General features: G+C 42.1%; 1 protein-coding gene across 3 annotated transcripts in view; it reads left to right on the top strand.

Annotated features, from left to right (window-relative positions):
- ADAMTS17 (ADAM metallopeptidase with thrombospondin type 1 motif 17) overlaps nt 1-13,679 on the top strand; it is a 174,729-nt gene that overhangs the window by 112,005 nt on the left and 49,045 nt on the right. For 2 of the 3 annotated variants that reach the window (XR_013979206.1, XM_080980306.1), the window contains exons 16-17: nt 1,864-1,938; nt 8,381-8,461. Coding sequence is in view for 2 of the 3 variants with exons in the window: in XM_080980306.1 (XP_080836432.1) it covers nt 1,864-1,938; nt 8,381-8,461 (156 nt within the window). In the remaining variant the exon portion in view is untranslated. The remainder of the gene's footprint in view (nt 1-1,863; nt 1,939-8,380; nt 8,462-13,679) is intronic. The other variant, XM_080980307.1, reaches the window with a different exon arrangement.

Raw genomic sequence — 13,679 nt, 5'->3', positions numbered from 1 at the left:
GGACATCTGCCATGACTACTAATATCTCCAAGGTGGGCCAAGGACAGACTGTGAAATAGCATATCAGAATTTTATTTATTTATTTAGGCTACATATGTATCACCTTTCCTTCAAAAAGAACTCAGGGCAATGCACAACAAGCAAAAATTTAAAATGCAATTGAATATCAGTTCAAGTAGAAGTTCTACAAGTAGAACTAGTTAAAATACTGCATGAAGCTACATTGGAAATAACCGAGTGGTGGAGGAGGGCAGGGGTGTGTGTGAACCATTTCACCAGTTCAGGTACTACATTCTTGAAGGATGGCGGCATCATGCTTCCTTTTTTTCCTTAAAAAAATTAATGCCATAATCCACAAGGACAATGATCGGTAGCAGTGATGGGGAGCCTTTGGCATCCCCTCTGGTGCTGTGGTTAAATGTGGTGGCAGCTAGAACCGTTTAATATTTTTCTGCTCTTAATGACCACTTACCGTCTTGCTAGTGAGTAGCGGTTGCAGCCTGACACTGTGCCTCCTCTTTCACCCAGACACGCAGCGCTATTTTAGAATGTTTCCCCATCATTAATAGTTGGTTACTGCTCTAACCATTTCTTTTCAGCTAGCCGGGCTTTCCTATAGTCTTGTGATGGTTGCCGTTTTCGGAGCCAGGAAGGAATTTTCCTTGCACTGCAGGTTTCGCCTTCCCCATAGCATTAGTCACAACTTTGGCGGTTTAGGCCTTGGGCGGAATCCTGTGGTTTTTCATCTAACCGGGGTGTGGTGAAGTAGTGATTCACCCACCCCTATTCCCTGCGGTGGTGTTAACTGGGTACCCCGTTAGAGGGGTCTGAAGGGAAGTGTCTGTCCAAAGAGCCAACTGCGTAGGGCTAGTGGGCCATAGAGCTTCCCTCGGCGATAGGGGGCCATCCACGTAAACCTGTGTTTTGCAGTGGTAAAGGTAAAGGGACCCCTGACCATTAGGTCCAGGCGCAGACGACTCTGGGGTTGCGGCGCTCATCTTGCTTTATTGGCCGAGGGAGCTGGCATACAGCTTCCGGGTCATGTGGCCAGCATGACTAAGCTGCTTCTGGCGAACCAGAGCAGCGCACGGAAACGCCGTTTACCTTCCCTATTTATCTACTTGCACTTTGACATGCTTTCAAACTGCTAGGTTGGCAGGAGCTGGGACCGAGCAATGGGAGCTCACCCCGTCACAGCGATTCGAACTGCTGACCTGCTGATTGGCCAGTCCTAGGCTCTGTGGTTTAACCCACAGTGCCACCCGCGTCCCTTGCAGTGGATCCACCCCCAAATAGACCCTGTCATGCCTCAGTTCCCCCAGCGGGGGGGCTGAGAGGGATACACGCCCAATGCCTATGCCAAAGCTTCCTACAGCTGAAATCAATAAAGTTGTGGCTGTTTAAATCCCAGACAGTTGTTGTGTCCATTCATTTTACTCAGCAGTTAGGCGCGCCGGAAGGGGGGACTGCGGCTGGGCACGCAATGTTAATTGCTGCTCTTTTATTTTGTGTTATAATAAAATGTGTTGCCTTTTAAAATATATAAATGTAAACCGTTCTAAAAGTTATAAATGAACTTGGTCAGATATTTAAATTTTATAAGAAAATAATTCATTTTTAAAAATGCAACAGGTTATAAATTTTACTTATATTGCACAATTCTGCTGAATGCTGGTGACACCTCTGCTTAGAGTTACACTTGCAGGCACTGTGTTGGATATAGCAAAAAGCTGTTTGGAATGAAACTGTGTAATATCTGCACACTGGGCTCCACTGAATGACCTCATATTTTGTGACTGCTGACTCATGAAAACAGAGTGAGTGTTGTAACTAAACCCATGCCAATTCCTTTCTTTTTCTCAGTATCCAATAGTCAATGTAAGAAGGTTTCCACGTGTGTGATGGCAAAGGCAAAGGGAGTCCCCAAGTGTTTCTCGTGTAAGAAGCCTGGTTGCTCTGTGTGGTGCTTCTGGGGTAGATGCTCTTTGGTGTTGGGTCTCTCCCTCTCTCTCTCCTCTGGTTGGATCAAAACATGGAAATGGTATTGTTCTAAAGGAAGGAAGGAAGGAAGGAAGGAAGGAAGGAAGGAAGGAAGGAAGGAAGGAAGGAAGAGCTGTTGATAAATGTGAAAGCCTTTTGCATATATATTCAGCACGACGTGCCAGGATTGCAACCAAAATGCACAAATCCCTTCTTTATGAGGATCTTTTGGCTGTCCTCTGTGAAAAATTACATCTTGGGAAATTCATTATCCTTGTTTTTTGCCTTGGTCTTTCTGATGTAGCTCTTAACTTTTAGAGTTGGCTATGTTTCAGCTGTAAGGGCTTATAGAACAAATAGGGTAAATTGCTAGATTATGCAGCAGTTTAGTGGCATAGTCAGAGGTGCAGGTTTCTTTCGTGATAGTCACAGCCACACACCCTCACATCCATGCCCCTTCTAAGATTATTCATGTAATAATAATAATAATAATAATTTATACCCGCCCATCTGGCTGGATTTCCCCAGCCACTCTGGGCTGCTTCCAACAAAATATTTAAATACAGTAGTCCATCAAACATTAAAAGCTTCCCTAAACAATAAAAATAATGAGGGATGAATTGTAATAATCAATGCTGATCTCCTTGGGTTCCCTTTTAGCTAGATCTACTATTTTCTGAGCACATACTGTGCTTTGTCTTCTGTGATGTTCCATTGTACATAACAGAACTTGCACACCGTATGTTTTCAGTGTTCTTAAATGCTTAGCTTTGGAACATACAGTGGGTAAAGAGCTCCCCTTTCATGCTGATTGGCTTGAGACAAGGACACTGCTGCAGGAATAGCAGCGTATCTTTGATCCTCCCCCTGCCTTGACCCCTGACAACTACACCACTGAGTTTATGCCTTTCACCTGAGCAGCCCAGTGAGTTTATAGTCCTCACTAAAGTTTGGGTGCACCATCTCTTATTCTATGCATCTGCCACACAGGTGAGAAGCTTACACAAAGCCCAGCAGAGAGCAGCAACAGAGGGGGTGCACTTTGCTCAAGGACACACAACCAATCTTATATATCCCCATTTGGGGTCTAAAAATGTGTGGGAGTGAGCTGGAATATTGAATGGAAAAGGGGAAAATAAGCATTATGGGAACCTGTTGCCTTCCAGATGTTGGACCGCTGGTTGTCAGGACCACATCAGCTTATACTCACATGCTCCTTATTTGTTTTAATTATTTAAAAGCTTTTCTAAATCCACTTAATGTTTTTAAAATCTCTAAGCACGATATGCAATATAGAACACTGTTCATTAAAACAAAAATACAACATCAAACCAATAAAAAGTATAAAAGCAAATAAAACAAAGATTTGGGGGATTCATCTTAAAACAAGGCCCGAGCTTATGGCTCAAGGAAAGCCAAGGCAAAAAGACAAGTCTTCACAAGATGTCTGACGCCTCTGATGGTTGCTGTATCACATTTGGCAGAGGGGAAGGGCATTCCACAGTACAGGCAAAAGCAGAAAACACCTGTTTCCAGATAACCACCTTTTGATATACTGTAATTTCCCCATATCTGAGTGATCTTACAGGCCTACGGAGGAGCAGGTAGTCTTTCAGGTAACCTGGTCCTGAATTGTTCATATGTTAGCAAGACCTTGAACAAGGTGGCTGACTGAAAGCCAGAGCAGTTCCCACAGCACAAATGCAGCATGTGCCTGTCCAAATGCTCCATTCAGCAACCTTCTGAGGCTTATATTGCTTGTCCCTGTTCCATCCCCCCATGCACGCACACGGGGTGGGACTACAGGCAGGCAGTCCCACATGTGCAAAGCCGCTGTGGGTGGGTCTGCTCTACTGGAAGTTTCTCTTTATGTTGCACCAGGACTTTTGCATCCTACATTGGTGCAATAAGGCTTGTTTAGAAATTGGTTTTTCTTTTGACCCACGCAACTTGTAACATGAGGTGGAAAGGAAAGTTATTTGCAAGTTTTGCAGCACTTTCAGCCACGGTATAATATCTGTTTCACTGAAGAGATCACTTTCCAGAAAGATCCATACCAGCTTCCTCACTGAAAATCACACCAACATCTGGTTTTGGCTGGCTGGGAAAACAGCTTTGCCTAGTAATAGAAATACTTCAACAACCTTGCTTCCTCCCCCACCCCCATCTAGCCTTCTCGGTGAAGATACAACAGGCTACCCTTCACATATTAATCTTCATGGTGACGAAAGTCTTGGTTCTCCCTTTATCCCTCCCTTCCTCTATCTCTGTTCAGGTGTCTCCTCTAATTTGACTTCTACCATATAATTTATATGCAGGATTCTCTTCAATCACAGCTTTGCATTCCTGAAGCATTGATGTAATGCAGGCTATCCAGAAAGATCATTGCATGCCAAAAAGAGAGAGCGCTATTCCTGAGGTGGACTATGCTTGTGTACAGTGCTATGAATGATCAAATAATGAGGTGCTCCTTCAAAGCATCGTCCTTAGAACAAAAGTGCTCTCAAGTTAATGGATGGATGGATGGACAGGACATGTAGGCGATGGTACCATCCCACAACTGCATATAGTTGATACTGTCAAACCTGAATCATTGGCGCCTAGAAGAATAGGCTGGATACTGTTGAAAATATGGGATGTCATAATTCTGGCACTGGGACTTAAGTTGCTCCAAGTAAATGAGACTTGTTGACCTTTCTGGTGGAGAAACTGCAGGTACTAAGTGCTGAAGGAAATGTGGCTTGCATATAATGGAAAAGGTATTAAGGGATGCGGGGTTCTTTCAAATGTTGGCAAGCTTATTTCCATTAATTTATTAATCCTTTGCGAAGCAACATATGAATGAATTCCAAAGCTCAAGAGAGCAATAGTGGAAATGAGTTTGCATGCATCCGTAGTAGATTTATTGAATTCGCAACCGGATTAGATTTCTGTAATCTGTTGTTGCTAAAATCTCCAACTTTTTAAATTTTTTTGTCCAAAGGAACATGTCCAAGATTTTTACCATGAGCCCTTCAAGAAATTAGATTCAGAAGCATTGTACCTCTGTTGGTGGCCAGCTGTTTCACATATTGCACTTTAATAAACCCAACAGAGAGCACCAGCCTATCCCAATTCTCTAGCTGATTGCACCTGCAGGTGTTGTCAATCATCCAGTTGCTACATCCACATTTTATATGTTCAGCTGTATGCTAGATCTGAAATTGGGCAATAGCTTTAAAGAGCTATAGTTTGAGAGCTCTGCATACTATACTATGCATTGTTGTTATCATATTGTCCATGGGAGGCTGAAGCGTTGAAGCTTGCCCCAGGTCAGCAAATGAGTTTATGGCTGAAACTGGAGCAAACCACAGGTCTCGTGCTCTTTAGCCACTAAATCTATATGCCATAATTCTTGAATAGTCCATGGAAACACAGTTCTATGGGAGTTCAGCCAGCAATGGTCCAAGGCAATTTTGAAACGACACAACTGCACTGCGATGTCTGGTGCCTTCTGGATAGTCTATATTGATTGCACTTGAGCTTCTCTAAGAAACGAGCCCTGTGGACCAAAGAAGACACAATAGCAGCTAAATGCATTATTAGCAAGCACATCAATTATAAAAATGCACCTGTGGGGTTTTTTGTTGTTGTTGAGGCCCCAGCTTGGAAGGAAGGAATTCTTACCCATTTCCTCCCTCTGTGGTCCCAATGAAATTACACCCCTCCCCAAATCTGCTGTTACCCTCCCCAAAATGGGAGAATGGAGGTGTGTGCCTACTACCAACTTTTCTTTCTTTGACCAGTGTGGATGCCAATGCTGCATTGAACATCATGTCTACTGTGGCCAGAAGCTCATGGTTGTGCAGATATTTTGCCAGAGATGATAAAAACTCCATTGAAGGGTTGCTTTCCCACATGTTACATGTGGGCAAACAAACTTTGAAACAGAAGATCCAGTAAAGGCAAAGTAATCGTGATTTGTAGTAATAGTGCAACCAATACCAGAATTTGAATTACATTTAAATAAAATTCATTGGGTTACTTATCAAGCTTATGATAGGCTTATGCTTGGCTTTCCTGCCTAAATTACATTTTTAAAGTGGCCAAAAATAAAGAGGTTCTCTCTTGTAATGTGGGGAGTGGCCTGCATTTGAGAAATTCTTCTGCTGTGGTAGATTCCCTGCTTCTCTCTGAATGTTGAAATTGGTTGGATTTGTCCAGCAGGTTGAGTCATTTGATGCCACAATTTTAGAAGGATCTGGCTTGGAAGCCCTGTAGAGCCAGGGCCAGGCAAAACATAACTTGAATTAATTTTCTTTAAAAAACAAAACAATAAGAAAACTTTAAGAAAACACATTGTAGATTTTGGGCATGTTCCAAAGTGGTGACAGGGTGTGATTGTCATGTGTGTCATGTTCTTGTTATAGTGTCATGTTATTAATCACTCATCTCCTATGTGTTCATGTCTGGTAGTCATTGTTGGTTGGGTGTGCTTGTCAGTGCATGAGTTTTGGCAAAAGATTTTTGCCATTAGAGAGTGTGGTGACTGCAGTATCATTTTAAGTCTTGAACTGGACGGCGCACACTAAAAAAACCCGCCAAAATCCAACACCATACTATATGTCAAATATCTGTTTGGTTTGACCATTATGGGTTACGTTATTGTGGTAAAAGCATATTTAAACAAAAACCCACCACTACATGCAAGTAGGGGATGGGGGAGAAATCCTATTCAGTTCACACTTTAATGTGAACTTTAATTTTAATGTGAACTTGCCTAATTTGCACTTTGCAGAACAAAATGCACACAGAAACACTGCTATTCTCTGAATTTTGCAATGCAGTTCCCTAACTAATGTATATATTAGGACAAGATGCAGATAAAAATGCATATGTTAGTGGGGGGGAAACACGAAAGTGCATCACAGGAGGAAAAATTGATTTCAAAAATGTATATACTGCATTAGGCAAAATTGCATGTTAAAATGTGTATCAGGGAAAAGGTGTAATAAAATGCTGGTGAATTTTCATGAGGGCTTAAAATTTGCAAACTGATAATGGAAGTGTAGTGAACTGAACATAAGATTGGAAAAAATGGGAAATGGTAAGAAATGAAAATTGACCCGTTTGTCCATCCCTACATGGCAAGACAATTATTATTGCAACATGTTTTGTGGTCACTAAACTGCTGCATCCATCCAGCTGGCCTTCACTGGTGTCTTTGTACAGATCCCTGCTACCACTGTGTTTTCCGTTTTCCCTCAGGGGTGGGGTCAGGCTGCTTCTCTTGGTAACCTGACGAGGGGAGAAGAAAATGAAAAAGGTAATGTGCAGTCAAGGTGGGGAGATCCGGTGACATGGAAATGCAAATTGGGGTTAGGAGAGTGAGACAAGAACAAAAGGGGAAACTAAGAATGCACATTGAAATAGGTGCCCTTGGGTCATATCACTTTCCTACTTGTTGCCTCTAGCAGAGACCAGATGAACATGAGATCCCCACAGGTTTGGAGAAAGAAGGGTTTGCAATATATCATCTAGTGGGCTGACCCAACAAATACTTGATTGCTGCAGATGCTGCTGTTTAAAAGCCCATGATCAGTAACAAATGCTCTTGGACCTTTGCAAAAGCATACCTGAGGGTTGTTGTTTTTCAGAGGTCATTCATACAGATTAAACTATTAAATCAGCATCTCTTCCTTTATGCCAAGCATGGAGCAAGAGTACAATATACACGAGCAGGAGCTCAGTTCCCAGACCTGATCATTTGAAGACCTTCAGCACAATTGCTATTTCTTTTAAACAGACTTTGCTTACTTATTTTTTGTTTAATTAAAATTTTATCCCACCCATCCTCCAATGAGCTCAGGTGGCACGCATGCTTCTTCTCCTCTCATTTTATCTTCATAACAAATTTGCAGTAGGTCAGGCTGAGAGGTGGGTAACCTGCCACCCTACTTATAGACAGAGATATATGAAGCAGTTTCCTGCAAACAAAAAAATTATCTGGTCAAGGAGGTGTAGCTGAAATACCAGGGGGGTTCTTACTTGTGTCAACAAGGTTTGTTGATTTAGGATCATAAGCCTATATCTGCAGCTCCTGGAGCAACCTGACATGTCTTTGATAATCTCAGCATGCACCAAGTACATCAACGAACTAGACTTTTATTCATCGTAATCTCAGATGTGGAAGCACATTTAAGATGCACCCAGAGATATTTTCTTCCTCCTCCTCAGGTCATATTGCATGACAATGAAACTTGAATGCCACATCATAACATTTCAAAATGTGAATTGGAATTGGCTTTTTAAAAATAAATTATGGAGTTCATATGTTAAATCACAAGTACCCAGTGTCTATTTTCTTATTTATTTGTTTTTTGAGATACTATGATCAATGTGTCCTTTTCATTTGCCCCAGGTTACATTGAAGCAGCAGTGATCCCAGCTGGGGCTCGGCGGATCCGTGTGATGGAGGATAAACCTGCCCACAGTTTTCTGGGTAAAAGAGAAAGAAAGAAAGAACTGGTGGCTTGATCTTACCCTTTTGTTTATGTTTGTACTTTGCTATCCTGAAATACAGCGAATTGTCTCCAGCCAAGAAATACTCAGAGTAGACCCATCAAAATTAATAGATCTAAGTTCATTGACTTCATTAATTATTGAGAGAGAGATTTGGTGAGATATTGGGAAATCCTCTGATCCCTTTGTCTCCCTTTTGCAGGGATTCACAATGGCTGGTTGCCCCAAGCAGTTTTAAACCTGGGCAAGAATTGTATCCACTCCCATCCACCTTTTCACATGTGTTTGCTAGGGGGGAAAGCTTAGGCTAAAACGAACCACGTACACTATGCTTTTTAAAGAAGTAAAAGACTTTACACACAAAACACCAGAAGTCACAGAAATGAGGCTTTAAACATGTTTCCATCCAGTGAGCTGAAAGATTTAAAAAGGAGGTTCCGAAATCGTTTTCAAGAGAAAATAATTAGTTACAGTCTCAGAAACAAAACATGCAATCCTCATGTTAATGAAAGAAAGCAGACTGTGTGAATCTTCCTGTTGGGAAGATTTACCACTTGGAGTTTGGGGAGCTGGAAGCCAGAGATGGTCCCTGCTCTTATATCTTCATTCTTCCAAAAGAAAGAATTGGACTAACCTGGGAGAGAACAAAGACTACAAGGGCTTCTAAGTCCCTCTGAGGAGAATGAGGTCCTAACCAGGGGACTCCTTGAAGCTGCTTCAACTTAACCCTTTCATGGGCCCAGTGTGAGGCAGAAACTATCCCATATTAATTTATATGGGTCTGCTCCAAGTTCAACTAACTTGGGATACAACTCAAAGTAAGAGAGGAAGTAATATTGATTTCTGTAACTAGCTGTCATGTGCCATTGCTCTTTGATCCCCAAACGTTCCAAGGGCTCCTTTTAGGACTGATAAATGTGAGTTGATTTTAGGGGCAAGTGATAGCTACAACTGTAATTGTTTAAACATTATCATTACCAGCACTACTGTTACTGAAAGCTGGGACCTATATTAGGATGCTGTAGTGTTTCCTGAGGTGCCAGCGTGTCCTCTCTTTGAAACACAGTCAGAGAGTATTTCTGTGTTTGGGGGAATTCTCTGTTTAAAGGGTTATCCCTCCTAGTTTACAGATAAAAAGAAGCATAATAAAGGAGAGCAAGAGTTTCATAGTTGACCCTGGACAGCAAACTGAGTAGGCACACAAGCTGCCTTGCCCTAGTCCTTGCTGCTATAGTCTTTGTATTTCAAATATAGTAGTTATTTTTAAATTTGCATCTGTACATAGGCAGATGTAAATATGTGCCCGCCTTTGTGGCAATGCATTTCTTACTTCCTTTCTTCAATGTATAAGTAGCCACCCTGGCCTTTCCTCACTCCCTGCTCAGTGCTCTTGTTAACGATACCAGGCAGTCATGCCCTCCTGTTCAAGTGTTTCTTTTTCAACATTCTGTGGCTACTGAGCCACATCTGATACTGAAGCAACTCAAGCCTTCCACTCCCCCATTCACTCCACAGAAAAGTTTTCTATTTTACTTCTCCAACAGACACTCTTGGACTCTGGGGTATGGTTGGGGGAGAATAAAGGGGGGGGAGAGAAAGAGAGAGACCAGCAATACTTCTTTTTTTTTTTGTTCTGCAACTGTTGAGGTCTCCCTAAATATTTTGGTTCCTCACTCCTTGTTTTGGCTTCATTTCTGTCTGCACCCACCACCTGAATTCACCATGATAGGGTGTGGTTATTGACATCCATGTACACAACAGTTTTACAGAGTAAAAATAAGATGACATGTCCCTGCACCAAGAACCTTACAAATTTGACAGAGGAATGGGAAAGGGTGCATAACTGTGGAATGCAATTCCATGGGACAGCAAACAAACCGCATCCCTTATGGGTTTCAAACAGGCCTTAGGTAAAACTTCCCTTCTTACCATTGCCTTTAGCAACTGGTTAGATGTGAGCTACAGAACTTCCCAACTTCCCTGCCTGATTTTGATATTTTTAATATGCTGGTTTAGAATTGGTCTCCTTCAATTTTAGTAATGCTCTGAAATATAGTATTGGTGTGTGTGTGAGAGAGAGAGTATGTTATTGCTTTAAACTGTGTTTTCTTGCATGTTTGATGCACAGCTGGCTTTTGGAAGATTTTTCTTGAAAAGAGGGCATTCAATTATTTTACATAAATTTATGATAATAAACAGGGCAGGGGGTGTTCTTTCGGTTCAGTTGCACTGTCACCTACAATCCCTACAAGGGGATTGGTCTAGACTCTAGGAGCTTGTAATCCTCAAATGGTGAAGCTAAGCAAGTGTGGGGTTCATCAATTCATAGATGGAAGCACCACATCTGCCCTTCTGAGCTTTCTAAAGGAGCAAAATGTTCCTAATAAATAAATGGATATGATACAGGCTGCACATCAAAATGCTTGTCTTAACTTGTGTGTGATCTCCTCTATGTCCCATGGCTGATCAAAGCCCCTTCTGTGCTGTCAGTTGGTGCAGTTGCAAATGTGAGTAAACCCTGAGGTGACAGAGGTATGCTATGTTTTTGGAGAGATGGTGACAAAATTGAATACCAAAGAAAATTTCAATTCTGCAACCTTGGATTACACAGGTCAACACATTTGCTGTTCTTTTTGTCTATGCAAGAAGCCTCTGATCAATAGAAATGGTCAACCATCTCTCTGGCTTTTGTCATTTCTCTAGTCTAGGCATTGCCCGCACACACCCAGCCCTATCTCACACCTATAAGAGCTAGAGACTTGTCATTTTTAAAATGGGAGCTGGGATGCTCAGGAAGCTGCATTCTGCAACAAATAGGACATTTTTTTCAGGTTCGTCTCCTCCAGGAGGCTGAGTAGCATCCAAGATTACAGTGTGTCATTCTTTGATCTCTTGCCTGCTACTGCTTTCATTTCTGCTTACCCGGCAGCCAGTTTTGTGGACTAAAATTACGCCTACACGGAAGACTTTGACATAGCAAAGCTTTGGAGAACAATGACTGCCAGTGTTCTGGGGCATTGCAAGTCCTGCTTTTGGAAGCCAACATTTTTATTTGTCTTGGTTGGATTAATTTGGATGCTTACTGCCAGTTGAGCTTTGTCAGATGTCACTTAGGGTGAAGACAGACATAATGTAGCTCAAATTGCATCTGCAGGGCAAGCTGGCCTAGGTGGCAGTCCTTTTTCTGTGGCTGGTCCTTTAAAAAAAAAAAGGACTGAGTGCTTCAACATTCATTTATATCTACAATAATTTGTTGTCAGATAGATAGATAGATAGATAGATAGATAGTTCAATTCTTTATTATAATCACAGAACAGCCACTAAATTGCAGCCAAACAAATGCAATGTGCAATTTACAGGCCAACAGATAATAATATTCATTCATTCATTCATACCCCACCCATCTGGCTGGGCTTCCCCAGCCACTCTAGGTGGCTTCCAACAAAAGATTAAAAATACATTAAAACATCAGTCATTAAAAACTTCCCTAAACAGGGGATTATTACAAATTTAAACCCATAGCAAAAAAACCTAAGATATGTGTGCATTGTCATATGTTCACTGTCATGCTTAGGATGGATTACTGAGCACTACCATAGTTAGTAAGGAGTTTTAACCATCTAGTTCCTAGTAGCACGGGTGGTGCTGTGGTCTAAACCACTGAGCCTCTTGGGCTTGCTGATCAGAAGGTCAGCAGTTCAAATCCCCGCGACAGGGTGAACTGTTGCTCGGTCCCTGTTCCTGCCAACCTAGCAGTTCGAAAGCACGTCAAAGTGCAAGTACCTTCTGGCGGGAAGGTAAACGGCATTTCCGTGCGCTGCTCTGGTTCGCCAGAAGCGACTTAGTCATGCTGGCCACATGACCCGGAAGCTGTATGCCAGCTCCCTCGGCCAGTAAAGTAAGATGAGCGCCACAACCCCAGAGTCGTTCGCGACTGGACCAAACAGTCAGGGGTCCCTTTACCTTTACCACAGTTAGTAAGGAATTTTAACCATCTAGCTCCTAGTAATGCATGCTGATACACAAAATTTTGCCACTTTTGTGGTAATTTCATTAGCAAAATCTGACAAGAGGAAGGAGCTGTAAAAATTATCAGATCTCTGTGGGAAATTAGTTAAAATAGGTGTGATGTAAATGTCTTTATAATGTGAAGTGTGCAGTTGTTGTTTTAAAACTAAAGGCCAAAAGTGCTCCAAGAATGGGATGGCAAAAATTTGGGGGTGGGGGGAGGGTTGGCATCATGATGGGCCAGCTAATCAGCACAACATAGATCCTGTTTATGCTTCAGATGTGCAGAACGGTTTTTGTTTTTTCCCTTTCCTTTTAGGGCTCTAGTTTTGTGTTTTTTTCAGACTGAATGCAGCAAAGGTGCTTTCAGAAAAACCCCACTGCGCTGAAATTATTCCATCTGACTTTATCCTGAGTGTGAAAAATCACACAGTGGTTTTGCTTGCTGTTGCTATAAACATATTCAATGGGCCTTTGTATTAGATGTGCCTGCCAATCTCTCTCTCTCTCTCTCTCTCTCTCTCTCTCTCTGTGTGTGTGTGTGTGTGTTGAAGGGATGTCTCTTTGTCCTATGTTGATAACATTGCTATCATAACGTTTTTTTAAAGCAACATCAACAAACTTTCTTAAAATACACCCTTTTTTTCTTTTGCTATTTGCTCACTGATATGTCCAAAAAAACAGGCTTTGGAACCATGCTGATAAAGTTGCCCTGCCCATATTCAAATAAATCTTTTATCCTGCTCCAATAAAACCCCAGCTGGACCAAGTGGAAATGACTAGGAATTGCTGCTTGCAGTTTGCCTGGCAACCACAAAGCCTTTTTCTGAATACCGCCATCTTTCCCCCCAGTTACATGATAGCTTACCTGTGGATACCACAGTGGTAGTAGCAAAGATGGGCAGCTATGTTTCAGTCCAGGATCAGGATGGAGATGGGGCATGGGAAGAGAGAGGAAATGCTACAAAAGTTATTAGCCTGCAAAAAGTATTACTGGTCTGCTGGGGGCTGGCAGAGAACAGAGGAGGAATGGAGAGCTCCCTCAAGCAAAGCTCTCTGTATTTTTGTGTTGGGGTGGGGAAGAAATTCAGTTCAGTGCACATTTAATTTGCACTTTCTGAAACAATACAGTGGTACCTTGGGTTACAAACACTTCGGGTTACAGACTCCACTAACTCGGAAGTAGTACC

The sequence above is a fragment of the Podarcis pityusensis genome, assembly GCF_964106645.2.
Source record: "Podarcis pityusensis genome assembly, chromosome: 14".
In the NCBI taxonomy this organism is placed as follows: Eukaryota; Metazoa; Chordata; class Lepidosauria; order Squamata; family Lacertidae; genus Podarcis; species Podarcis pityusensis.
This window is presented reverse-complemented; position numbering and strand designations above follow the sequence as displayed.